The 27074-nt window shown below is 37.4% G+C and overlaps 1 protein-coding gene across 7 annotated transcripts; it reads right to left on the bottom strand.

Annotated features, from left to right (window-relative positions):
* Positions 1-2006: 2006 nt before the first annotated feature.
* Positions 2007-26348, bottom strand: LOC104587805 (uncharacterized). 7 transcript variants are annotated; one of them, XM_088897479.1, is made up of 4 exons: positions 25884-26311; positions 8099-8711; positions 7737-8028; positions 2007-2030 (listed from the first exon to the last, which is right to left on the bottom strand). In XM_088897479.1, the coding sequence occupies exons 1-4, from the start codon at positions 26002-26004 to the stop codon at positions 2022-2024; spliced, it is 1035 nt and encodes a 344-aa protein (XP_088753605.1). In that variant the 5' UTR covers positions 26005-26311; the 3' UTR covers positions 2007-2021. The 7 variants fall into 7 exon arrangements, 5 of the variants coding, with proteins under 5 accessions (XP_088753605.1, XP_010243832.1, XP_019051611.1 ...); XR_002022149.2 differs by lacking the exon at positions 2007-2030 and adding an exon at positions 6231-6769 and having other exon boundaries at positions 7139-8028; XR_016082318.1 differs by lacking the exon at positions 2007-2030 and adding an exon at positions 6231-6769 and having other exon boundaries at positions 7139-8019.
* Between the last annotated feature and the right edge of the window lie 726 nt (positions 26349-27074).

Genomic DNA, 27074 nt, shown 5'->3' with positions numbered 1-27074 from the left:
TATATGTCTCAATCTTTCCATCAAGGCCCCTCTTCCTCTTGTAGATCCATTTGTAACCAATTGCTTTCACCCCAGGGGGTGGGTCTATAAGAGTCCAGACTTTGTAGGTTTCCATCAAGTCCATCTCGGCTTTCATGGGATCTTCCTCACTGATCATGGCTTCCATTAAGTAACTTTCTTGATCATAGTCATAATGAACTAGAGACCTAGAAACCCAAGTAGATCTTCTAAGATGGGTATTATCTGGAACCTGTGGGACATCTCCCACTACTCCCGAGCTCTCCTCATCAAGAACAATTTCCTAACGATGATTTTCCAAAATGTAATCTTCTTCGAAGAAATAGGCATTTCGACTGAAAAACAATTTTTACTCTTTTAGGTCATAGAAAAAGTAGCTTATAGAGCTTTTGGGGTAACCTACAAATAGGCAACAGTTGGTCTTGGGTTCCAATTTGTTAGCACTTGTTCTCTTAACATGTGCCGAACAACTCCAAATCTTCAAGCGTTTCACACTTGGTTTCTTACCAGTCCAAAGCTCATAGGGAGTCGTAGGAACGGATTTAGTTAGAACCTGGTTTAGCACGTATATCGCAATCTCCAATATGTATCCCAAAAGGATATAGGTAGTTCCGAGTGGACGAGAAGTGAACGAACTATATGCAATAGAGTTTGGTTTCTCCTCTCTGATACACCATTTAATTTTGGTGTAGTAGGAGGAGTTAACTGTGATACAATTCCATTGTCCTTTATGTAGTCCCTTAATTCATCGGAGAGATATTTGCCCCCTCAATCTGATCGAAGGGCCTTGATCTGTCTCTCCAACCGTACATCGACCTCTTGTCTAAACTCTTTGAGCTTTTCAAAGGATTTAGGCTTATGTTTCATTAGGTACACGTAGCCATACCGTGAGAAATCATCGATAAAGTTTATAAAATAAACTTGTTGGCTACGTGTCCTAACATTCATGGAACCACATTCATCAGTATGTATCAGGTCAAGTGTGCCCGTAGATCTTTTAGGCTTTCCCATAAATGGTCGTTTCGTCATCTTACCCTGAAGGGAAGATTCACAAGTTGGATGATCTTCTACAGTTAGAAAATCCAAATGACCATCATTTTACCAACCTTGTGATACAATCCATATTAATGTGGCCAAGTCGGTAATGCCACAGGCGTGTGGGATTAACCGTATCACGTGATCTTTTCTTGGGGATAATTTCCAATGTAGTTTCAGTTATATTTATTTCCAGAGAATGACGGAGGACATGGAGACCATTCTCAAGTTCTCTGTAAGCGAGGAATTTGTTATTCAGTTTAATAGTAATCGTATTACTAAACAAAATACAATAACCATTCTTACACAATTTTGAAATAGAAAATAGATTTCTTCTCAAAGTAGGTACATAAATTCAATCTTTAAGTGTAATAACTCCTCTGAAATACAAATCTACAGTTCCTATGGTTGTAGCTGCAACTGCTGCAGAATTCCCCAAGTAAAGCGTCACTTTTTCGTCACTCAGTCTTCTACTTGTCCTGAACCCCTGTATTGTGTTACATGCATGAGTAGAAATCCCAGAGTCAATATACCAGGATGCAGAAGTGACCAACAAATTGGTCTCTATGACAAAAGATTCGAAATTACCTTGCTTCTTGGGCTCTAGATATTGAGGATAGTTACTCTTCTAGTGACCAGTCTGCTTGTAGAAATGACACGCATCTGATGCCTCGTCCTTTTTCTGCATTTTAAGTTTGCCAAGTTTCTTCTAAGGATTCTTCTTAGCCTTCCTCTTTTTCTTACCCAACTTGTCACCATCAACAAGCATGGCTATTGATCTGTCCTTCTTTAATAGTTCTTCAGCCCTCTACAACATATTGTTGAGTTCCTGAAGGCTACCTTAAGCTTATTCGTGTTGTAGTTCATGATAAACTGGTTGAAGGGGGGAGGCAGAGAATTTAAGACATCAATCTTGGTGTTATCATCTAGCCCAGAGCCGCGAGCTTCCAGTTCATTGATGTAGCCCATCATCTCCACTGAAAAAGGCGCATCTTGGAATGAAATCGATTTAGCAATGCAATTTTTAATAAAACTGCAATCCAACATATTGGTCGTACAAGGGAGGTGAGCATGAAATAATTCTAATATTTTCTTGCAAAAAATCAGAAATCAGAACTGATCAAGATCAGTCAGAAAAGTGGAGAACAAATTAGGGTTTCTAGGGCGACAAGAGTAGAGAGAAAGAACTGAAAGCAGATTGTGTAACTGGAGCAGTTCGATCTCTCCTTACTTATACCATAAGAAACATCACTCCTAATCGAATTAGGAGGTTCCTAATCCAAATCTTATCCTAATGGATTCTCCAGACCCTTTTCGAAACCCATATTCGTCCAAGTCACATGATTGCTTAGGCTGTCATGTGACCACTTAATTAATCTAATTAATCATGGTCTTTAGGCCCATTAAGCAAGTGACTCACGTCCCTAGGTAGTTGCTGGCCCATTTAGGTACACTTTGCATGGCATGGGACCCCAACAATGACCTTATATAAGCTCACATGGGTTCGGCCCAGCCCTTGTGAAAAGACCTAGCCGAATTCACTGTCAAGTACAGTGAACCCCTGAATCCATCATTATGGGCTCTTAATGGGCCCAACATTTATAGTAAATGGTCCTTGAGTCCAACCGTCCTATGAAGGCCCAAGGATAATGGACTTAAGTAAGATATAGTCCATCAGGTAAACAGCCCTAAAAGGTCTCTTACACTTAACCTCTCAACCCATAATGATCAAACACTACCCGATAAGAAATGACCTCTCCCCTGACTGCAAGGTGTAGCGTTGCACTCTGTACTTGGATGGGTCCCAGGAATTAAAACCTTTTGCAAACCTTTTTTCAAAACAAACCTCAAACACGGTTGAGATCGACTGTTGGCAGTTTTGGTTTCCATTAGAGAAAGTGCAATCCCAACCATTCACTTTGCTCGACAAAGGGGTTTATCCTATCACTATAATCACACACTCGAGTGAATTCTCAGACTGCCCCAATATACCTAGGTTTTGACCCCCAAATGATCTCACTGATTGGCATATCAAAGACAGTTCGACCCAACACCCAGTGCAGTACCATAATCGAGTCTAAGGGTTATGTGTAACTTTCCAGTATTGCCCATCAATCTCCAAGGTCCAAGGCATAATTGGAAATTGGTCTAGGTTTAGTGTTTTAAGCACACACTACATGTGCTTCGGGTCCAATCCTAGTAGCTGGGACAGGTTGCCCCAACCTTTTTAGCACCACATTAGTGTTAGCCTTGGCAAGATAAATTCCAAGTCTATCCAACGGCTTAGAACATTCTAAACTAACACAAGTCCTATAAGTGTCTAGTTTAAGAGATAATTACACAAAAACACACCAATCATAATATGAAACAATTATTTACTTTTACTCATTTACAATAAATGTATCAGTACATCAATTTGATTGGAACTAAGGACATACACTATCTAAGACTGAGAACATTCTAAACTAACACGAGTCTCTTAGATGTCTAGTTTAGGAGGTAATACACAGAAACATACCAATATTAACATAAAACAATAATGTACTTTATTCATTTACGAATAAATGTTTATGTACATCAATCTAATTGGAGCTAAAGGCATACTCTATCAAACAAATGCGCCTACTTCAATTAGAGGTCAATTTTGCTACTGATATTAGGTATGAACTACCACTCTAGAGTTGCACATTGTGGTCTTTGTATCAGGTATGGTTAGTTTTAATTTTGGTTTCAAGTCGGGTCCGATTCAATGCAAGATCGATCTTGAAAATGTTCATAAAAGGGAAAACAAATGCATGTATGTTTAAGTCCAATGGGGTTAGCCCCATGGTTCAAAGTATCGATATAATATGCCCTGTATTAGATGTATCGTATCGTATCTTTTGAAAAAGATACGGTCCGAAACACTTGGTCCCCCAACTTTTTTTAATAATAAAAAAACATCTTTTATCTTCCTAGAAAAAACAAACTTTGAAAAAAAGAACTGATAAAAAGGTTGTTTCTAAGTACCGATACGATATGGCCAAAATGTGTATCGTGTCGATACTTTGAACCTTACTTAGCCCTTGATCACTGGTTCAAAAGACAAGGATCCTATTTTAAGGTAGCATTTGATAACACATTTTAGACATCTAATGTTTAAAAAACTTATCTTTTAGAGGTAAGGAGTTTTTCAGGTTACATCTATTTCTAATATATAAAAAGAGAAAAGACGTGTGAAATGGTAAAACCTAGGCCCCATTTGGCACGTCTTCTCGCACGGGTTGTTGACTGTTTCGAAGCCCAGCAAGGCAGCAACCCGAATTTTCATCTTTTTCTATTTGGGTGGGAAAAGATCTTGTCACCAAAAGACCAGCTTGAAAAGACATGAGAAGCTCAATTCGAGCTTATTTCAAGAAGCTAGAAATGAAGCGTCTCACCTTTTTTCGTCTCATCATCACGCAAAAAGACACGCCTGCAACCAAACAATACGTGAGTTGCCAAGATCTTTATATAAAATCCCACTATGCCTTTTGGTTGCATCTTCTAGAAAATCTTTTAAAAAAGACTTGTCAAATGGTAGCCTAGTCTCATGAAATGACATTAATGCCTTTATTACTTTCATTTAATAATAACATAAACCATAATCATATTCATTTAAATAATATTATTACATATTATATCATAATATTAAATAATAAATCATAAATAATATTTTTTATTTGAATAAAAATAACATTTAGTAATACTTTTTATCTAATAATTATTATTAAAATATATAATATTAATTTTATTTAAATAAATTATAATAGTTATTTAGTAATAAGTAGACCTATTCATGGGCTTCGTAGCCAAACGGCTAGCCTGACCCGTTTCGTCCTAAATCACGCTTGGATAAAATTTAAAGCCCGTAGGCTCGAGCTCTAAAAATCAAGCACGACTATTTTTCAAGCCGGCATTGAGCCCCAAATAAGCCTGACCCAATAATATTAAATATACAATAGAAATGTAAGAATATGTTTATAATATTATATAATAGTCAAATTATATTAAATGTATATAATATTATATATTATTAATAACATATAATTAATGTATTATAAAATACCTATAAAAATCAGGCTTTAGGCTTTGGCTCAAGATCTGTGCCTAATGGTCGAACCAAGCTCAGGCTCAAGCCCATTGGCATTCTTTATATAAAGAAGCAAAGCCTGCCCCAAACCAACCACTCGTGAACACATCTAATAATAAGAATATCTAATAATATGTTTAATAATAATGATAAGAAATTATTATTTACTTCAATTTTCAACAAACCATAATATTTGTTCATTAATATAATAATATTTTTGCTTAATATTCTTTTCAATATTATTCTTTTTTACAATGTTATTTTTTTGTTTATAATAAACTTTACAGTTTTAAGAGCCTCTACAAAGCAGGAAATCATTTCCACTTTTTACATTTCAGACTCATTTACTTCTCATACATCAGACTTCAGAATATAAAACCTTGTTTTGACAAGAGAGTGGATTGAAGGATCTTCTGTTGGATTCAGATTCCCTTTCTGACTATTTTGGCTAAATGGTTCAGTCTATTATTTTACCAGTCATGAGGCTGCTGCTGGCCCATTTTGGATTGTATTAAAGACTCGTAAATAAAAATTAACCATTTTCACTCCTCATTATTGCATTCATGCATTTATACCAATGCAGGTGAATTTACACTAGCGAATAAAAAGACAAAAAGCACCAAAACTCGCCCCTTGAACAAACGTGATATACCAATGCATTCATGCATTTATCCAGGTTTACCTGTTCAGTTTGAGAATTATTCAGGCCTTCAATTTTGTCTACAATTAAGAATAAACATGCAGGTGCTGCACTAGTTTCTTTCTAAATCAAGTTCATAGCCTACCTTTTCCTTAAACCAAACATAGCCTAAATCAACTTGTATCATATACCAGAGTAGAGACGAATTGGGATTAATCAAGCACCCATTAAATAAGGAGGCCGGTTCTGTTGAGATCAACCAAACGAGTTTCTAGAGGTGGAATTTATAATCCATTAAATGGGAAGACCCACCAATGGCACATTACCCTCTCAAGTCTGTATCTCATTGTAACATGGCATTGGATATCTAAGTCCAACATTCCATCTATCATCCAGGAAAAAACGTTTAGAAAATAAAATAGCAGATTACATGTAAAGTGCAGATTCATTGAAATATTAAAATAGAGAACTTAGGAGCCTCATCAACTCACAGGTCCACTGTAACATAATCAGGTTCAGTACTGTAGCTAGGAAAAATCTAGATAAGCAAAATTAGAAGATACCATGAAATTATACTACTAAATCTTCATTCCTTGTTAATGGCAAGACAAAATAAAAGAGCACATGAACTAAGAGGGGAGTGTATGAAAAACAATTCTTCAATTACGTCTCTACTCTCAATACAACCTAAAGGAAATAGAATGAATTTCATGAGTAACGTTACAGATATCCCCAGTATTCTAATGGTTTTGGGAGTAATCAAAGCTCAATGGTTGCTGATAAAAAGGAGCCTGCAGTAACAGTATTGGGTGGCAATATCAGTAACAAGACCATAAAACACTGACTACACTCTTTGCGAAGATGCTCTGCCCTGCTGACACCACATGTATGGTCCCACTTCAAAGATCTCCTAACCAAACTGATCATCGTTGTTTTTAGACACTTTGAGAGAAATAAGATGGCTTCTGAAAAAGATGGCTAGAGTCATTTTTCTGATAGGATTAGAAGTCAACCTCACAAAATAGAACTAGAAAAGGCCAACTACTGAAGCTCATTAAAATAAATACTCCTCCAAAGAAAGGACCAAACCCCATACACGTATGCAACAAGTACAACTTTTGTGCTTCACAAAACTGTGTTGGGGGTTAAACCTAAATTACTTACAGGACCTTTATCTCAGATAGAATGCTATAAAACATACCCAGTCCCAATGAACAATTTAGACATGCTATAGAACTGATAAATTGAAACACTAGAAGTAGATGCCATTGAATTGTTACAATCCTACAAGCAAGTAGAACTGGAGTGTTAACAATTATAGTCTTCCAATATACCTCCCTCTCTTCAACAAGTGAAGACATTTGCTTCTGATCCAAGAGATTTCCAGAACTCCTTGAGACTCAAACATCCATGTTTAAAATGAAATCCTACTTCCCAACAGGATGTAACATTCCTTGAAGGCACACGAGTGAAAATACATCATTAACAAATAACAAACTACTATGACAAGCACACCTATATAAGTGATACAGATATAAATCTGCATGTGGAGTCGTGGACCACATTTTCTAATGTGCTAGATACCAGCTATCACAAAAATAACAATTATGATTTGTAGGCAAATGTGCCACAACCTTATTTAGCAGTCACCCAATTGATTATGACTAAAATATCTATTTCAATTTTCTAGAACAAGTGGAAAGGTGAAAATATGGAAGAGTGCAAATAACCTTTGTCTTATTCGGTATTTACACCCTTGTCTTCTTCACCAGAAGGACACCAATTATCTGGCATTTTTCTTCTTCACCGAGGAGATCTCCAAAGTGGAACCATCAAATGATGTGCAACAACAATCTACAAGCATGCTCAAACTATGGCTAATTTTTTAATTATGTATACACCCATCTGGGAAATTATGAAAGTTTAGCCTACCTGGAAAACAGCATGTCTAAATTGATCATAGGACTGGGCATACATCATTGCAGGACTAGGCCACTGCATATACATAGGATCCCTAGAAGTCTGATTTAATCCCATGGCACAAAATGGATCCATAGCCAGACTAAATGAAGGTCTGTAGCTGAGGGATGTCTTAGTTCCTTGCAATTGATTCAGAGGAAACCCAGATTCATACTGCATGAATGAAGGTTGAAAGCTCTGCATGTTCAAAGGCCCCAAGCTAAAGCTTTGATTAGGCGTAACACTCCTAACATACCTGCAGAAGCTTCAGAGCACTGTTAGTTTGATAAGTTGACAAGAACACTTTTAGCCTAACTAAGAAATAGTGGCCTTACCTTTCATAACTCCGATCGTAATCTGGATCAGAACGATCCTTCTCCCTGTCTCTGAAAATGGCGACTCTGGAAATACTACCATCCCTTGTGCTAATCTTTTCTGGCTGCACATCTGCCCTGCAACTTTCACTCTCGTCTTTGCTTGAAGATGAGCTCCTTCCATCATTTGCTGCACATAAAACACCTTCTGTACCAGAACTGCTAGATCTACTGAAAATGCGGGCACGTGCTCTATCATACTCCTCCTTTCTCTCTTCCATGGTTTTTACAGGACTGCACTTAATACACTGATCACTTGCATCATCTGTAGAAGCTTTATGTGATCTCGGTTTGATGGCAATCTTAACATGCTCAGGTTTATCACTTTCTGACTGTTTCAGAGGAATTTCCGACAAACAGACAGCAGGGTATCTGCTTTCAGCTGTTTTTCTCACAATTATTCGGGTGCCCTGGCCATCTATTAAGTTATCCATTACCATAGTATGCAGACCATAATGTTGGGCAACACGATGAGCTGCAAGCCGGAGGTAGGATGTTGGAAAGTGAGAAAACTCAAATTTCTGTTGATCAGGATTTTGCATAAATCTCTGAATATCCAGCTCCATTCGCAGAACTACAAAAAAAATAGTTAAAGAGATTAAATATTTTTGATGAGTTAGTTAGTTAAGAGATTAAAATAAAGAATGAAATAACAAATCAAAGAAACAAGATAAAGAAAAGAATCTTTACAATTTTGCATTGAATAAGCCAGGTGTGATCATGTAGAGGGAAACAAGCAGCTCAGAGTGAGGTCAAATCTAATAGGAAATGCCACATCTGAATTACCAAAATGGCATGCTTCTAAAAACATAAATGCAAAACATTTATGACTGGTAAAAGAAAATTATTGTAAGGCCCAACAACAAGACAAGACCTGAAATTTCAAAGCGCCTTATTTAAGGGGTATCAATTTGTGCTGATTGCTGAAAGATAAGAAATTTCCAGATATATCATTTTAATTTGTTCATTATGAATTTCGGATTCAATACAAAGGAAGATTAAGCTCAAGGCTCAACCACCAACTGGGGACAAACTAAATTCAACTTTTTCAGTAGTTATCAAGGTGACAGCTACGCAGCAAGGCACTCATAGTCATAGAAAGTCATGTTACTTAAGTGCATAGTTCTTCTTTGGTCTTAAAATAAAATTTACTAAAATAAAAGAGTACAAGGAAGGTGTTAAGAAGTCACCAGAGAGTGGAAGCCCAACAAAACAAATTCACCAGTTCCTACAACTCAAACCTATCAGCACTCAGCACCTAAGCTAAGACACCAATCAAACAAAAAATCCCAATACATAAAAACTTACACAAGAAAGAAAAAAAACCTCCCAAACAGATCCACCCCCCCCCCAACAAAACTTCCACCCAAACCAAGAAAAAGAGAAAACACCACAACCCCAAATACAGAAATTTATATAAAAATAATTTACCAACTATTTAAGTTAATAAATGGGTCATTTACTAAAACACCCTCTATACTTTCATGGGTTTACTAAAACCTACCCTATAGTTTGTGTTTTACTAAAACACTCCTTGTAGTTTGCAATTGATTTACCTAATCAACCTTCTATTAGATAACAGTGGAAAATGACAACTGTGACCTTAATGTCTATTTCAATAAATTTAATCAAAAGAAAATAAAAATAAAAATACCATGTTTGCCCCTAATAAGACACTAGCAACCACTCTATTTGGTCAATTTTGTTTATTGTATGAAGTGTTGGGGCTACTTTTGGAATAAACAATCACAGGTCCATGCCCTTGAACCTTTTCCACTCAGTTTAGGTGATCATGTTGCTATACTCAGATGGCAAAACAAACACTTCTTAGTGAAAGGTCGATTAAGTAAAAAGGTTGTAAACTATAGGGGGTGTTTTAGTAAAATGTGAAGTATAGTGTAGGTTTAAGTAAATCTGTGAAACTACAGGGGGTGTTCTAGTAAATGACCCTTAATAATAAATCAATAAAAAGTAATAATTTAATAAAAATAATAAGCAATAACTTAATGAAATTTCATAAAAGTAAAAAATTAATATAAATTTATTAATTAATTTTAATATTAGTAAAAGTCGTAGTCATAAATTTACGTTTTTGCCTCAATTTTGTTTAACAAAATTGGTCCTGACTAGCTACTTTGTACGCCGCCTTGGTCCTGACTAGCTACTTTGTACGCCGCCTTGGTCCTGACTTTAGAAAGCAACCCTACTGTAAATTATTCATTTTGCGGCATAGTTGTCAAGGCGACACCTAGGCAACAAGGCATTAGGGCTGTCAACTGATCAGGTCTAGGTCTGGGTCAGAACCAGCTAGAACCAGAACCAACCCAACATAAAATGTTGTGGACACAGACCCAGAACCGAACCCGATAGGGTCTGAAATTTTTGGACCCATAACCGAACCAATCGGTTCTTGGGACAATCGGGTCTGACCCGACAGACCCAATTATAATAAATACAAAATAAATATTTGTTTAATATATATTAAATATTATATATAATATATATTCTATATATTATTATTATATTTTTTTTTATTTAATATATTATACATTTTATATCGGGCTCGGGTCTGAATCGGTTCAGGACTAGGTGGAACCGGTTCTGAACCGATAGTAATCGGGACCCTATATCAGGACCCGGAACCGACCCGTCAGTTCCAGTTCCCAAAACCAGAACCGGCCCAATCGGGTCCATCGGGTCAGAACAGACCCATTGACAGCCCTACAAGGCACCCTTGAGGCTCGCCTCACCCAATCACAAAGCAGTTTTGTATACTGTGTAATAAAATACTTTTATATAGTTATTCTTTTGAGATTATAATTATAAAATAAACATTATTAAACAAAAATATTCATCTTTTGTGTTTATAAACTAATTCCTTTTTAGTATTTTCTTATTTGTTAGGGTTTAATCAACACAAACATTGCTAACTGCTTTATTGAACCCTCAAAGGCTTCAAAATCTGAACCAATATGGGAAGAACTTAAAATTTTGTTTAATCACCACATTTATTCTTTTCCTATAACAAAAATAGGGGTTCAGACTGTATATTTTTTGAATTTTCTTTTCTTTCTTCTTTTTCTTCTCATAAATATGTTGATTTTCTAGACATAAACATGAAGTTTATAATTTACTTATCAAAATTATGGATAGCTATTAAAGAAAGATGGTTATGGAACCTAGGGAACTACCCTAGGATATGTGGATTTTACTTAAAAAATATCCATCGCCATGCCTAGGCAAATAGGTGCCCCCTTATCGCCTTGGCATCTTGAAAACTATGTTTTGTGGGCTAAAATACTATTTTCATTTTATTATTTCTAATTTGCTAGGGTTCAATGAACACATGTTTGTGTATGTTGTCTTGAACCCTTGAAGATTATGACTAAAAAAGGGGTCCATCCCCTCTATTTTCTGAATTTTCTTCCCTTTCTTCTAATCATGAATATTTTGATTTCCCAACCATAATCTTAACATAGAAAGTTTGACTAAAATCACAAAATCAACCCCTTTGATCTGGAGGTGTGAGCCAAAAGGGAGTTTTAAAACATTTATTTTCTTTTAAAATCCACATCAGCATTTTTTATGTATTACTTTTAGTTTATCAGCAACAAAGTTAACTGTTTTATTTGTGTTTTACTATTTCTTTTTGTTTTAATAAATTTGGACCTTTGGCTCATTTTGAAAAGAGTACAAATATGTACAGTACAAATACATAAAAAATAATATAAAATATAAGGTTTTGCGCTCTACATATTTGTATTTGTACTCTTTCCAAACTGAACCTTCAAAAAGAAACATTTTTTTTCAGCAACAGAAAAAATCTTTTATTAATTCAGGAAAAATTTTACAATAATATGAGAAGCCCCGGCTTCCCCAAACTCCTAGGACAATAGCAATACCATATTCTTACAGTTACAGAAGAGCCCAAACTGAACCTTCTTTTTCTTTCTTCTCTCCTTCACAGATTGTATATCAAAACAGAATTTTTACACTTGTCTACTTGGTATCAGAGCAAGTTTAGGGATTGTTTGAGTTGTTCCATCATATAGCCCTAGATCAACTGACTACATGATGAGGTAAGTGTTGATCAACGACTTCAGGTAAGCCCAGTTTTTGGATTTTTTTGGTGGATTTGCAATCCCTTGTAGCAGGTCTAAGGTTTATCACCAAAACCCGAAAGAACTGGAGAAAGGGGAAGAATCCTAATTTAATAGGTCTCTTTAATTTTGAACTAGGAAGTGGCGCTCTAGCTTTTTAGTGTTTCTAGAGGTTTTCTGAATAGGGCGTTCAAGTCCCAATCTTTTTGGAAGCCTCTGGAGGGAGCGGCAGCCTCTTCTCTTCCTTCCCCCGTTCCCACGAAGAAGGGAATCTTTGGTGGGAGGGGCTTCTAGGGTACCAGGAATGTGTTTGAGATTTCTAAAGGAGATAATACTCTTTCTTTTCATCTCAGATTGATTTCCTAATCTGCAAGTGAAATGGGACAAGGTGGAAGTGTTGGTGACCTCTTCGGGGCTGGAACCATCACTATAGTCAAGTTGGATGATACAAACTACTTAGAATGGTCACAATCTACAAAAATGGCCATTGGAGCTTGTGGAAAATTGGGGTATGTCACCAGTGAAGAGAAGAAACTTGAGACTAACTTCTCCACTAGTGGGTACAAGAGAACTACATGATGACGACCTGGCTGTGCAATTCCATTATACCCCATATAAGTAAGAACTTTCTATGGGCTAACATAGCTAAGAAGATTAGGGATGGAGTATTAGAAACTTGTTCACAAAGTGAAAATGTTGCTAGAGCCTACCAGTTAAGAAACCAGGTGATTGCTACTAAGCAAGGAGATAAGTCTGTTGCAATTTATTTTTCAACCCTCAAAACCTTTTGGCAAGAGATATATCACTTGGAAACCGTGGTTTGGGAAAGTAACAAAGATGTAGCAACTTATCAGAAACTAATAGAGAATAATATTGAGTTTCTAGCAGAATTTAACCTTGAATATAACATTGCCCGACAGCATATTCTTTCTTGAGATAGTGTAACTCTCTTAGGCATATGCCTTTGTGTTTGGAGAGGAGAGTAGGAGGAATGTGATGATGAGAAACCTAGGCCTTGAGCAGTCGACTATGGTTAGCACAGCGAAAGCCTAAGCCAAATGGAAATAAGGATGGAAATGAACCGAGGAAGGAGGACAAGAAGGACCTGATTTGTGACTATTGTAAGAAACCTAAACATACTAGAGATACCTGTTGGAAGCTTTACCCACACCTTATACCAAATCGGCTCAAAAACAAAAAGGGAAATGTGAATATGGCAAATCAGGACCACCAAACTACAGCTTCTCTAGAGTTTGTTGCAACAACTAGTTCTAGCTCATTATCAGGTGGACAGCAAGGTGTAGGTGGATCAAGAGGCAGTCATACTTCGTTTACACATACATGCAGTTCACATGCCACTGGAAATTATGCATCCACTACAGTTAAGGGGGAACCTCCATGGGTTATAAACTTAGGAGCCTTAGAACATATGACCAATATTTTCACAATCTTCTCCCCATACCACCTCTGCTCTAGCAAAGATAGAGTTTCCACAACTAATGGATCACTACAGCTTCTCTAGAGTTTGTTGCAACAACTAGTTCTAGCTCATTATCAAGTGGACAGCAAGGTGTAGGTGGATCAAGAAGCAGTCATTCTTCGTTTACACATACATGCAGTTCACATGCCACTGGAAATTATGCATCCACTACAGTTAAGGGGGAACCTCCATGGGTTAAACTTGGGAGCCTTAGAACATATGACCAATATTTTCACAATCTTCTCCCCATACCACCTCTGCTCTAGCAAAGATAGAGTTTCCACAACTGATGGATCACATGTTCCCATTGCTGGTAAAGCATCTATAAAGATAACTAATACCATTACCCTACCTTCTATCCTTCATGTCCCTAGACTAAGCACTAATCTTTTATCTGTTAATAGCTTGACAAAGAATTTGAACTGTTCAGTGATTTTTTTTCTCCTGGCCATTGTGCTTTACAAGATATGGAATCAAAGAGGATGATTGGATGTGATCATAAGGTGAATAGAATCTATCTTCTTGATGCACTTCCCAGTTATTAGAGTCATCATATCAACAGGAACAATGAGTCAGAGTCAGTGGATCAGATTATGCTTTGGCATAATCGGTTAGGGCATTTGTCTTTTGCTTCTTTGCATTTTATGTTTTCAAAGTTGTTTGACTCTACCAATTTGTCCAGCTTGGAGTGTGAGGGTTGTCAACTTAAAAAGCATTGTAGATATTCTTTTAAAGCAAGCAATAAAAGATGTTCTTCTGTTCTGGATATTGTTCATACTGATGTGTGGGGACCATATCATATTTCTTTAATGGGTGGCTATCGAAATTTTCTTCTATTTGTGAATGATTATTCTCGATACTCTTGGATATATTTAATGCGATCTTATGATGAGGTACCTTCTTTGCTTCAACAGTTCCATGAGATGGTGTTGACGCAATTTGAGGTACAAGTGGAAGTGTTTAGATCAGATAATGCCAAGGAATACCTTGAGAAAAACCTGACATCATACCTATTGGAGCATGGAGTAGTCCACCAGAGTAGTTGTACATACACTCCACAACATAATGGTATAGTAGAAAGGAAGAACAGACATTGTGGAAGTAGCAAGAAGCATGACGGTGAGCTTTGTAGTTCCAATTCGTTTTTGGGGTGATGTAGTCCTTACAATAGTTTTTTTAATTAATTGGTTACCTTCTCATGTTCTTGGATACAGCACTTTCAGCCTTCTTTTTCTTGAGGGAGAGATGTTCTATATTCCTTTAAGGGTTTTTGGATCTGTATGCTTTGACCATATTCTTGGTCCTCGCCGCTTAAAGCTAGACCCTAAGGCGAAGGAGTGTGTCTTCCTTGGATATGCAGGAAATCAAAAGGGGTATTGTTGTTATGATCCAATTTCCAATAGTCAGTATGTTTGTTTCTATGGATGTCACCTTTTTTGAATCCACACCTTTTTTCTCCGGAGGGGTTCTTCTCAAGGGGAGTGTTTTGGAGAAGGAAGTGAGCAATCTATATCACTTCCTATTCCGTCTCCTTTGCCCACTCCTTTGTCTAACCCACCTACTCCACCCACTTTTCCACCTCCATTGCGTCCTGCCTCTCAGTGTTTTACACAACAACACCTACGACAACACAAGGAGGTTGATTCCACAACAGAGGAACCCATGTCACTCCCTATCAACTCATCAGAGATTCCAAGTTCGAATGACACAAACCCAAGTATGCCTCTTGTTTCCTCTGATACTACTACCCCTTCTCCTAACACCATTGCAGATGACCTAGATATCCCTATTGCACTCCGAAAAGGGAAAAGGAAGTGTATTGTTCATTGCATCTCACACTATCTTTCCTATAGTGGATTATCTCCTTCCTACTGGGCCTTCCTTTCCTCCCTCGACTCTGCGTCTATAACCAAGTCTGATGAAAGTATAGAAAGGTACAAGGCGAGGCTAGTTGCAAATATATTATTCCTTGGAAACTTTTGCACCAGTGGGAAAGATGAGATCAATCTGGATTCTCCTATCACTAGCAACTACATACTCTTGGCCCCTCTTCCAACATGATGTGAAGAATGTTCTTCTTAATGGAGACCTGCAAGATGAGGTGTACATGGATCTTCCAGCTAGTTTTACAATGATGTGGCTAAAGGAAAGATATGTAGATTAAATAAGTCTTTATATGGTTTGAAGCAATCACCTAGAGCTTGATTTGACAGGTTTAAAAGTGCATTGATTGTATTTGGCTTTACTCAAACTCAATCTAATCATACTCTATATGTGAAAAGGAGGGGACCACTATACTGATAGTGTATGTGGATGACATTGTAGTCACAGGAAATGATCTAAGTGAGATTGATACCTTGAAGAAGAACTTGCACAAAGAGTTTGAGATTAAGGATCTTGGGGAGCCGAAGTATTTTCTGGCATTGAGGTGGCAAGGTCCAAGCATGGGATTTTCATCTCACAGAGGAAGTATGTTTTGGCCTTACTACAAGAGACAAGAAAACTTGGGGCAAGGGCAACTGATACACCTATTAATCAAAACCACAAAATAAATGTTTTAAAAGGCGAACTAGTAAAGGATGTTGGAAGGTATCAAAGATTGGTGGGGTGATTGCTATACTTATGTATGACACGACCAAATATCTCTTATGCGATGAGTGTGGTGAGTCAATACATGCAAGTAGAGGCATACTATTTGCTGACCATGGACATTTGATGTTAGAGTCTTACACAGATGTTGATCGAACAGGGTGCCTAGATGACGAGATCTTCATCAAGGGTTTACACTCGTGGAATGTAATCTATTTTCATGGAAGAGTAAGAATCAATCAGTTGTAACAAGATCAAATGTAGAAGCTAAATACAGAGCCATGGCACATGGTGTTTCAGAGCTCCTCTGGGTCCAATCCATGTTAGGGGAGAGTGGAGTTGAGATCGAAGAACCTATGATGCTATACTGTGACAATCAAGTAGCAATTAACATTGCCCACAACCCAATTCAGCATGATAGGATGAAGCATATAGAAGTGGATAAACACTTTATACGGGAAAGGGTGACATCCGAAGAACTGTGTTTACCATATATTGCATTTAACCTACAGCTTGCTGATGTTCTTACAAAAAGTGTTGCAAGAAACAAGCTAGAGCATGATCTGCGCAAGTTGGATAAGTGTGACATCTATACCCAACATTAGGGAGAGTGTTGAGTTTTGGGTTGATAACATTTGTTTTTATTTACAAAGCATAGTTAGAGAATTATTGGGCCCAAGGTCCATTAGTTTATGTTTTAGACCAAGAGTGTTTACTTAGTTTTTACAAGTAGCCGACTTACTAAGGGCATACTTGTCTTTGTATTTAGTTTTATTTACGAGTATATAAGCTAATGAAAGGGGCAGCCAGACCTGATTTTTGGCTTCTCCCCATTCTCTCAAAATAGAATTTTTGCACCTTTTTACTCCTTTGAATCTCCTTCAACCAACAACTTCCTAATCCCTATATCCCATGCCTTTTGGACCCCAAATATAGCTGCCTTTAGTTCTGCACCTGTTGAATCCCCTTAACCTATAGGCCTAGAATACAAGAACACCAATTATCCTTCACTATTTCTTATCACCCTTCCCATTCCAACAGCACCCAGGTTGCCAAGACAGCTCCTATCAAAATTCAACTTCAAAAAATCGTCCATTGTTGGTTCCTAGATTACCATTTGTTTCTTCTTAGTTGAAGATGATGCAGCAATTGTACCCCCCTTGTCTAATAATATCATCAAATGTGAAGTCAGGAAACAAGTTTGTTGTCTCCACACAATGTGTCACCTTTACCATTATAATTTCTTCAAAGCCTCTTTACTTCTTTTTTCTCCTCAAAAATTCGCTTGTTTCTTTCTTCCCACAATGTCCAAACCACTGCAGCTCTTATGCACTCCCAAAGTAATCTTCCCCCTTCCTTGGCCAACTGAAAGTCAAGGGATCAAACAATTTATCTAATGTAATATTGTTATGTGCCACAAGGGGCACTTTGGTCTTTTTCTTTCTTTTTTATATTGTATGGTCCCCCTAATCTATAAATATAAAGTCTGGCGCTGCCAAAATAACTTTTTAGCTCTCTCAACATTTTCTTCCCTTCTTCCTCTTCTCTTCTCCCTCTTCTCTCTTCTCTTCTTCTATCTTAATGAAATCATGGTTCAAGCTGAAAGGAGTGTTCCACCTGCAACCAGACAAGGAAAAAAACCACTCCCAAATACAACAAACAAAAGGGAAGGAAATGGCAAGTGATGAGCAGATTCACCATTTGATTCACACAAGACACCAGTTTGGAGATGGGCACCAACCAGGTCTCCTCTGTAAAAAGCCATGAGTATTGATTGCACCATTGTAAACCTCTCAACAAAAAGAACTCAACCTAGGGGGATTGGACGACACAATTTCTTAACAGGGAAAGATATAGGAAGTAAAGGAGAGGAAACCAACATTTTAAAAAAGGAAGCACAAGTGAAATTTCCAGAGGAATTACCCATCCATAATCGACTATTATCAAGAAAAACACCATCCAACAACAGAAGCAATTGTGACACAAGATCCACCTCTGAACCCCACATTCCTACGGAAACCCAAATTCCAACCAGTACCAAATTGAAAAGGGGAATGGACCTAGGACTCAAATATGGATCTAGCCTTAAAAGATGAAATAGCAAACAAAGAAGGAAAAGACTCCATTAAAGAAAGTTCTCCTAACCATAGATCCTCCCAAAATCTGATTTTGTTTCCCGAATTGGTATCACACTTGGTATGAGGCAAAAAATGTGGAAGCATTTTGTGGATAGCCTTCCAAGGAGAAGCACTAGAAACCCTGCTAGATATTCCAACATTCCAACCGTTCTCTGAATGCTCATGAATGCTTACTACCACTCTATGCCAAAGTTTGTCTATCTCCCTTCGAAATCTCCAAAGCCATTTCCCTAACAAAAAGCTCAGTTCTTTTCCTTCAATCTTCCCAAACCCAAACCACCACACTCTTTCCTCCTACATAACACCTCCCATCTAATTAAGTTTTCTTTCTTATCTTCTCAGGTTCCCAGAGAATGTCCCTCATAATTTTCTCATTTTTTTTGCACAATAGCCTGAGGCATGCAAAAGACTGATAGGTAATAAATTGGGAGATTAGCCAATGTGGATTTAATAAGAATTATTCTACCTCCTAAGGAGATACAGTTTCTCTTCCATCCCACTAATTTCCTTGCAAATTTCTCCACCACCCAGTCCCTAAAAGATAACACACTAGAATTCGTTCCAAACAGTAGACCCAAGTATCTCAATGGCCATCAACTTGAAGTACACCCTAACTCCCTAGCTCAATCTTCAATCTCAGATTGACCCAAATTGATTCCAGCAACCACACTCATACTAAGATTTACCTTTAAATTTGTCAACTCTCAAAAAGATTCACCAACAATGTCAAATTCCTCGCATCATGCTCTCCCCCATTTTCACAAAAATTTATGATGTCATTTGCAAATTGTGGATGAGTCACCCTTACCCTATCTTTTCCTATCCTCCATCCCTTTATTAGCCCTACCTCATCTGCTTTCAAGATCAATCTACTAAACACCTCAGCAATGAAAGTAAATAGGATAGAGGAAAGTGGGTCCCCTTGCCTCACTCCCCATAAGGCACTAAAAAAGTCCCCCACTCTCCCATTCACTAACACTGAAAAGTGGCATGTCTCCAAGCATCCCTTTATCCATTTGCACCATTTTGCACCAAAACCCCATTGTTCTAAAAGACCCTTATAATTTTCTAGTGATTTGTGCTTTTAAAACACTAAGATCACTAGCACTGTGCTGCATAACCACAAACAGGTGACCTACTTAGATCCTTATAGGCCCCTATAAATTACTTGTTGAAAGAACATTAAATATCCATTATGCATATTTATTCCATTCTAGAGTGGCATGCTAAAACATCTCGACATACAGGTAACTTGCAACAATACATTAACCAAGTTTTCTTCTCCAATTATTTAGTTTAAAACAATCAAAATCAAAACAGTTACACTTCACTCCACAAAATCATTTATAGGACCTTTTTTGTGTAACAACCCAGAATTACCACAATTGTCAATACTGGGAAATGAGGTAAGTTTTTGACAACATTTACACTGCATATTATCTTTTTAGCCTTTTGTTCCTTCTTCCACAAAACAATAAAATTCTTGCTTCTCATCATGGTTTAAAAATTCACATATTTTCTAATTTTTCTATTTCTACAAGTATTAACATCAAAAATTATTAGAATCTATCTTGAGATATTCTCCAGTTCTTTAATATCTTTTATGTTGTTCTCAACAAGCATTACTTTGTCAATCACATCAATATATAAGGTTTGCAGATTGTATATACAATCATTCAAATAATTTATCTCAATGCTTATTCTTCAGTTTATCATTTTTTTATAAATGTTCAGTTTATCATTATAGATGATTGTTTCCTTCTTCATTTAATTAATAAAATTTTCCAATTATACATAATACAATTATAATTAAAAGTCAATCTGTTATATTTTAAACTCATAAAATGATAGCAATACAACATCACAAAAAGCATACTCGTATGTTAATCACAACTTTTATATTATGTAAATAATAAAATAATATTTACAACCTGAAATATCAACAAGGTACTTTGTATGAATAGTGAACTAATAATATTTTAAACTCTAAAATTTTGTTCTAAATAAAGGAAGAGAGCATCTTAGGGGCCATTACTTGGTTTTATAGTAAAATCCTGGGCTGTCAAGCATAAGGATGTAGGTATGAATTAAGACCAGTCACTTTGGTAGTAAAAAATGCCAAAGGTTAAGACCATATACAGTCTACCCCTTCCCAAGACCCCAAAAGGCTGGGACCAACATTGGATGATGGCCTTTTAAAGGAAGAGAGCATCTTGAAATTATGTAATCATTATAAAAGTGTTATTTCTTTTCTGATAGATAACAAGACAACATTTTATTAATATAAACAGAATAATATATATGAAGATTAGCCTCCTGATAGATAAACCTTACCCCACCCACCCAAAAGCAATAATTTACAATTGAGCTTAATACAAGTGACCCCTACTAACTCCTTGTTTGGCAAGTGTACCAGCCACCCCACTTGCATCTCTTGTACCCATTGCATTTTAATATCCAGATTCCTTGTTATATCTGTTTCACCTCTCTATGAGTCTAATTCTCTCATCTTTTAGCCAACCAAAAACCACATGAGAATCCTCTTCAATGATTATTTTCTCCAAGTTCATTTCTTTTGCTTTTTATACCCCAAAGAAAATAGCCATTAGTCACCCCAACCAGAGAAGCTGAGAATGCTAAGATATGACCTTCCTTATCCTTAAAAACTCCTCTAACCCCCAAAGGGCCTGGATTTCCAAAGCCACTTCCATCAAAAATTTAATTTTATGAAACTATTTTTTGGTGGCTCCAAATCTTTATGCAATTTACTCTTCCTTGTCGATGATGCAGCCACTTCTAAAGATCACCATATGAGCAATGCAAGAAGATACCCAATGATTTTGCCCGATCGATTGCCCTTTCCATGATATTACTCATATATGATTTGCATGCTTCTTTCTTTTTCATCAAGTATTCTTGCATTCCTTTCTTCCCAAATTATCCATAGCAATCTAAACATCTGGAACCCGCCACCATTCTAGGCTAATGATGAAACTGGTTACCACCTACCAATCTCTTGTCTTTTTGTTTGAGGCTGGTATATTTAGATTGCTAAGGAAAAGAGGAAGAATTGCGTGCTCTTCAATGATTATTTTCTCCAAGTTCATTTCTTTTGCTTTTTATACCCCAAAGAAAATAGCCATTAGTCACCCCAACCAGAGAAGCTGAGAATGCTAAGATATGACCTTCCTTATCCTTAAAAACTCCTCTAACCCCCAAAGGGCCTGGATTTCCAAAGCCACTTCCATCAAAAATTTAATTTTATGAAACTATTTTTTGGTGGCTCCAAATCTTTATGCAATTTACTCTTCCTTGTCGATGATGCAGCCACTTCTAAAGATCACCATATGAGCAATGCAAGAAGATACCCAATGATTTTGCCCGATCGATTGCCCTTTCCATGATATTACTCATATATGATTTGCATGCTTCTTTCTTTTTCATCAAGTATTCTTGCATTCCTTTCTTCCCAAATTATCCATAGCAATCTAAACATCTGGAACCCGCCACCATTCTAGGCTAATGATGAAACTGGTTACCACCTACCAATCTCTTGTCTTTTTGTTTGAGGCTGGTATATTTAGATTGCTAAGGAAAAGAGGAAGAATTGCGTGCTCTTCAATGATTATTTTCTCCAAGTTCATTTCTTTTGCTTTTTATACCCCAAAGAAAATAGCCATTAGTCACCCCAACCAGAGAAGCTGAGAATGCTAAGATATGACCTTCCTTATCCTTAAAAACTCCTCTAACCCCCAAAGGGCCTGGATTTCCAAAGCCACTTCCATCAAAAATTTAATTTTATGAAACTATTTTTTGGTGGCTCCAAATCTTTATGCAATTTACTCTTCCTTGTCGATGATGCAGCCACTTCTAAAGATCACCATATGAGCAATGCAAGAAGATACCCAATGATTTTGCCCGATCGATTGCCCTTTCCATGATATTACTCATATATGATTTGCATGCTTCTTTCTTTTTCATCAAGTATTCTTGCATTCCTTTCTTCCCAAATTATCCATAGCAATCTAAACATCTGGAACCCGCCACCATTCTAGGCTAATGATGAAACTGGTTACCACCTACCAATCTCTTGTCTTTTTGTTTGAGGCTGGTATATTTAGATTGCTAAGGAAAAGAGGAAGAATTGCGTGCCTTGGACAGGGTTCCACCACCATAAACATATGGAACCTGCCAAGTAATGCACAAAGGTACCCACAACGAAGTGAACTACAGACTCCAATACGCTTGAACCCTGCCAATGGAAAACACGAAATCCCAGCAAATGCATAGTCATTGTGTCGTTGCCAAAATACATCTTCACTCCCATGTAGAAGGAACTACGAGCCCGGGCTGTCATATCCAAATTGGGGTAAAAGGCAACCCGGGCTGTCCATTTTCAACTTACAGTGGTCTATCTCGACAACCAACTCTTTGTACATTGGAATCAACTCCCCAAGAATGATTTCCGAGTGTTGGAGATGACGCGCTAATACAATACCAACCAGAGGGACCGCCAATAAAGCCACAACATCTTCTATTGTAATGCTGAACTCTCCATACGCACCAACGAAAGTGTGGGTACAGCAACACCAATGCACCACCAATGGCTCCATGAAATCAACATTGTCACCCCCTCAAAGACCCATGAAGCAATTGACAAACCTCAGCAAGCCTGCAACACGCAGTAGTCTGCAATACACGGGGTTCTCCAAGATGAATGACGCCCATGAAGTATAACTGGTGGAGCCATCGGAACACACAGTTCTAGGCTATATGCAGCAGTAGATGACTTTGCATGTCTGCCACCCATATAAACAGATGAGTTCCTTACCTTCAACGACATCAAAAGTATCATCCTTACCCATAGTCACAAGCATGGGAGGCCAGAACCCCCTACCCAAATCAACCTCCCCTGCAGACTCATATCCAGTAAGTAGCTCAGTCGTATCTACTTCCCGAACAAACTCCACAAACGGACACTTTCTGCACTACCTCTTCTCATTTATGGGACTTCTTCTTGAACCCTTAGACTGCTTCGAGGCACCATTAAAAACAAGAGTCACCAAGAACCTAAAACAGAATGCACAGAAGACAGAGGAAAAACAAGAACGACAACACAACTACGATGAAGGACACACAACAACTTAACCGAAAATGAATGGGAATAGACCACCTCTCCCATTCCCTTTTAAAAGAAGTTCGGGGGCTCTCTAGCAATCAAAACGGCGCTGCAGGGAAATGATGACCACCTGGACTACCTGTCACATTTCCATTTGGAAACGTACCGTCACGTCAGCACCCAAACAGAAAGGAAACAGGTTACCGTTGCTATGATTCAAATGTAACCGCCAATGTACGTACCCGCTAGCCAATTAGCACCCGATTATCAATACTCAAACTGACAGCAAGATTCACCGCTACATGCAACAAACAAGGTTGCATGTACACACAATATCAACAAAACACGAGAAATAGCCCACACCACCAGTATTGAATTACAAACAACCTAAACACAAACATTCCATTGCCAAAACATTGGAGGGCTATCGCACCACAATACACCAACACAACTCACCCATTTCAAAATAAAATAACTCAAGCCCTTCCACAGCCTACCTAAATAGATATATATTTCTCGCCAGGTAGCCTTCTGTTAAAAGTGTGGTGGTGAGGCTAGGTAGGGTAGTCTCCTTGAAGGACGAAGAAGGGCCAAGTTAGTAAAGACTATATGATCAGTCAAGCGGAGCTGGGTAATGATAGTGTCGTCCTCATCATGTCCAGTCCTCCTTATATAGGGAAGATCCTGAGGCTTTTTAGAGAAACATCCAAAAGGATCGATTCTTATTAGGGAAGGGGATCTTTGATTTAGTATCAGCTGCCAGAAGGACACTGCTTAGGGTTTGCCACATGTCAAACGAGATTTTCCTAGGATGAAGTTTCCTTTCATCCGAGGATTCTTTGCAGTATACATGTGCTACTCCCTTTCGTGGGTCTCCTGTGTTGTTGTATCATCAGAACTAGTACGGCGTGTCTCATCCGATGGCTTCATCATCTTCTTGGTATTTCGGTACCCACGATTTTCAATTCGTCATAATTACACAATAGTTTCTTGAGTTTGTTATGTATTCTGCAATGGCTCGTGAACCCGTTGCGCTGTGGCCCATTACGGGTCTGCGTAATTTTATTTTAGAATGAGTGTTTGTGATTAGAGTTATGGTGGATTACATGTACTTACAGTGGCAGTTATCAGTTTTGCTTGCTTGTATGAGTTTCAATGGAAGGGGATGTTATGTTTTTTCGGGTTTTCAGCTTTGGTTGGGGTGGGTATCTCAAAATGTAATTGATTTTCAGGGCTGTTTTTTTAGGTATAAGGGGTTAGGCTGATGTTTTTCCTGGGTTGGGTGATGTCTTATCACCCATTTGAACATTGTTTCTAACATTAATAACCCCCCCCAAAGGACAACTAGATTCAGTATGTCTAAAACCAGTATTATTTTTTTATTTTTTTATCAGTCTTAAACTAGTAATTTTTTATCTATAATTCTATATATATAGTTATATACAAAGCCCTCAAATTCACTTCAGAGCAGGGAGAGGGAGGGGATTTATTTCCCTTTATTACATGTTAGAACAGAACTTAGCTTGCAATTGTTCATAAATCTCCATGTGACAGTGCTAGACCAGACCAAAAGGATCCAAAAACTTAACACTTACGTTGATGATAACAGTAAAACAATATATAAATTTAGAGAACAAAATCGTGAAAACAAGTTCCAGGTATTGACTATCAAATGGAAATCCTGTTCGTCTTAATTCCAGCATGGAGGAAGGTCGAAGAGTATCAAAACTAGGATATGGGGTATAGTAATCTGAGTACATCGAGCTCTGATAATACCTAAAGGAACATTATCATGATAATTCTGATTTCCAAGTTATAGCGTTCAGGTCTACGAAGAACTCAAGACCAATTACAAACCAATTATGAACACACAATGATACACTCCAGAATATTCAGACCTAACGGTCAATACAAAACTCGCAGATCTTTCTTTGGAAAAGAATACCCTAAATGAGAAACGGTAACCCTAAAAAGATTCAGTATCAAGGTCACCAGATCAAAGGACCTAAGCACACTAACCGCTTGGAAAGGGGAAAAAATCAAGAAGGAAAAAAAAAAAAAAAAAGAAAAGAAAAGTTGCAATATCCTAACAAACCCCACAAATCCAATCAAACAAATTTTCAAATAACTGAACAACAATCATACATAGAGAATAATCGAATCAAACCCATCTCGCATAAATCAAAATACATCAATAAAACCTAAAAAGAAACAAAAATAGGGCAACAAACCCTACAAAGAGTAGAAAAAAAAAGGCAAAGTTCAACACAAGCAAGCATGGATTTAAAAACAAAGCAAAAGTGAACGAGAGGAAGCTAACCGGTGAAGCGATGGCGAGGATTCTCAAGGGCCTCCTTTAAAAAGGAATCCACCATAGAAATCACTGCATCGTTGTCTTTCTGTGAGGATGAGCCATCGTGCGCCAAGAGAAGACAATCCATATCTTATGGGAGAAAGAGAAGAAGTGCTCCTGTGTCCTAAAGATTTCCACTCGTTTACCTCTATAATTGCCTCTTCTTCTCCTCTCTCTCCTCCCTTGTCAAAGAAGGGCTAGGAAGAACACCTTCCTCCTCAGCATCGGAAAACTCTATGCCACAAAAGAGAAAAAATAAACAATGGATTGCGATTTTATATTTATAATAATTAAAAATTCCGACAATAAGGTCAAAATCCACAATATCAGTAACCCCCAGCGTGTCCTTCCTGATAAAAAATAAGAATCCCAAAAAAGTCGCCATTATTCTCTCATCTCATCCATCAACGTGGTTTTCGCAGTGATAATCCCACAGGATCTGATCAGCCAATCCTATGGCACCACTCAAATAAAATCTGTTAGATATCTAACAGCCTCCTGATCCGCTCTTTTTTTGGGTAAATGAGAAAGACCCCCTGGTCTGGTATTCGTGGGTCAACGACAAAAACCCTCTGATTTAGCCGTGAGAGAGGGTTAAGACCTGGTACTCGTGGGTCAATTTACCCTTTTTAAATCTCAAAATTATGTTTTTATTAGCGGTCCGTTTTGTTGCTGAGAAAGGATGGGATGAGAAGGGAAAATTGTTTTTCTCAATCCTGTTACCTGTTTGGTTGCTGAGACCATATATCCTGCTAAATCTGCTTTTCAATGTTTGATTGCTGAGAAAATTTTATAAGATTGTTGGATCTATTCGAATTTGACAAATTCATACATTCTTCAATTTCACATCACAAGATTTGTTTTGGGGAGGCGTGATGACATGGCACAATTAAAAATTCCTACATAATAAATATTCTATACCCAACTTATTTGTGTGTTTGTTATAAATATTCTATACCCAGCTTTAGGATCTGTATTGTGTTTGGGGTAATTCTTATTCTGATTTCACTTCTCTTTCTAACTAAAGAAATGCACTATAGATTAGGAACTCAACAAATCATTCTGTGGTCTTTATGCTTCTGAACATTTTGCTTTGTTTTCTTTGTGAGGTTTATCTTAGGATGGTTGATGTCTTGTTACATTAAAAAAGTAGCCTGA

The sequence above is a fragment of the Nelumbo nucifera genome, chromosome 2 (genome assembly GCF_055504915.1).
Source record: "Nelumbo nucifera cultivar China Antique chromosome 2, China Antique-T2T, whole genome shotgun sequence".
Lineage (NCBI taxonomy): Eukaryota > Viridiplantae > Streptophyta > Magnoliopsida > Proteales > Nelumbonaceae > Nelumbo > Nelumbo nucifera.
The sequence above is the reverse complement of the archived record's forward strand: the minus strand, read 5'-3'. Positions and strand labels throughout refer to the sequence as shown.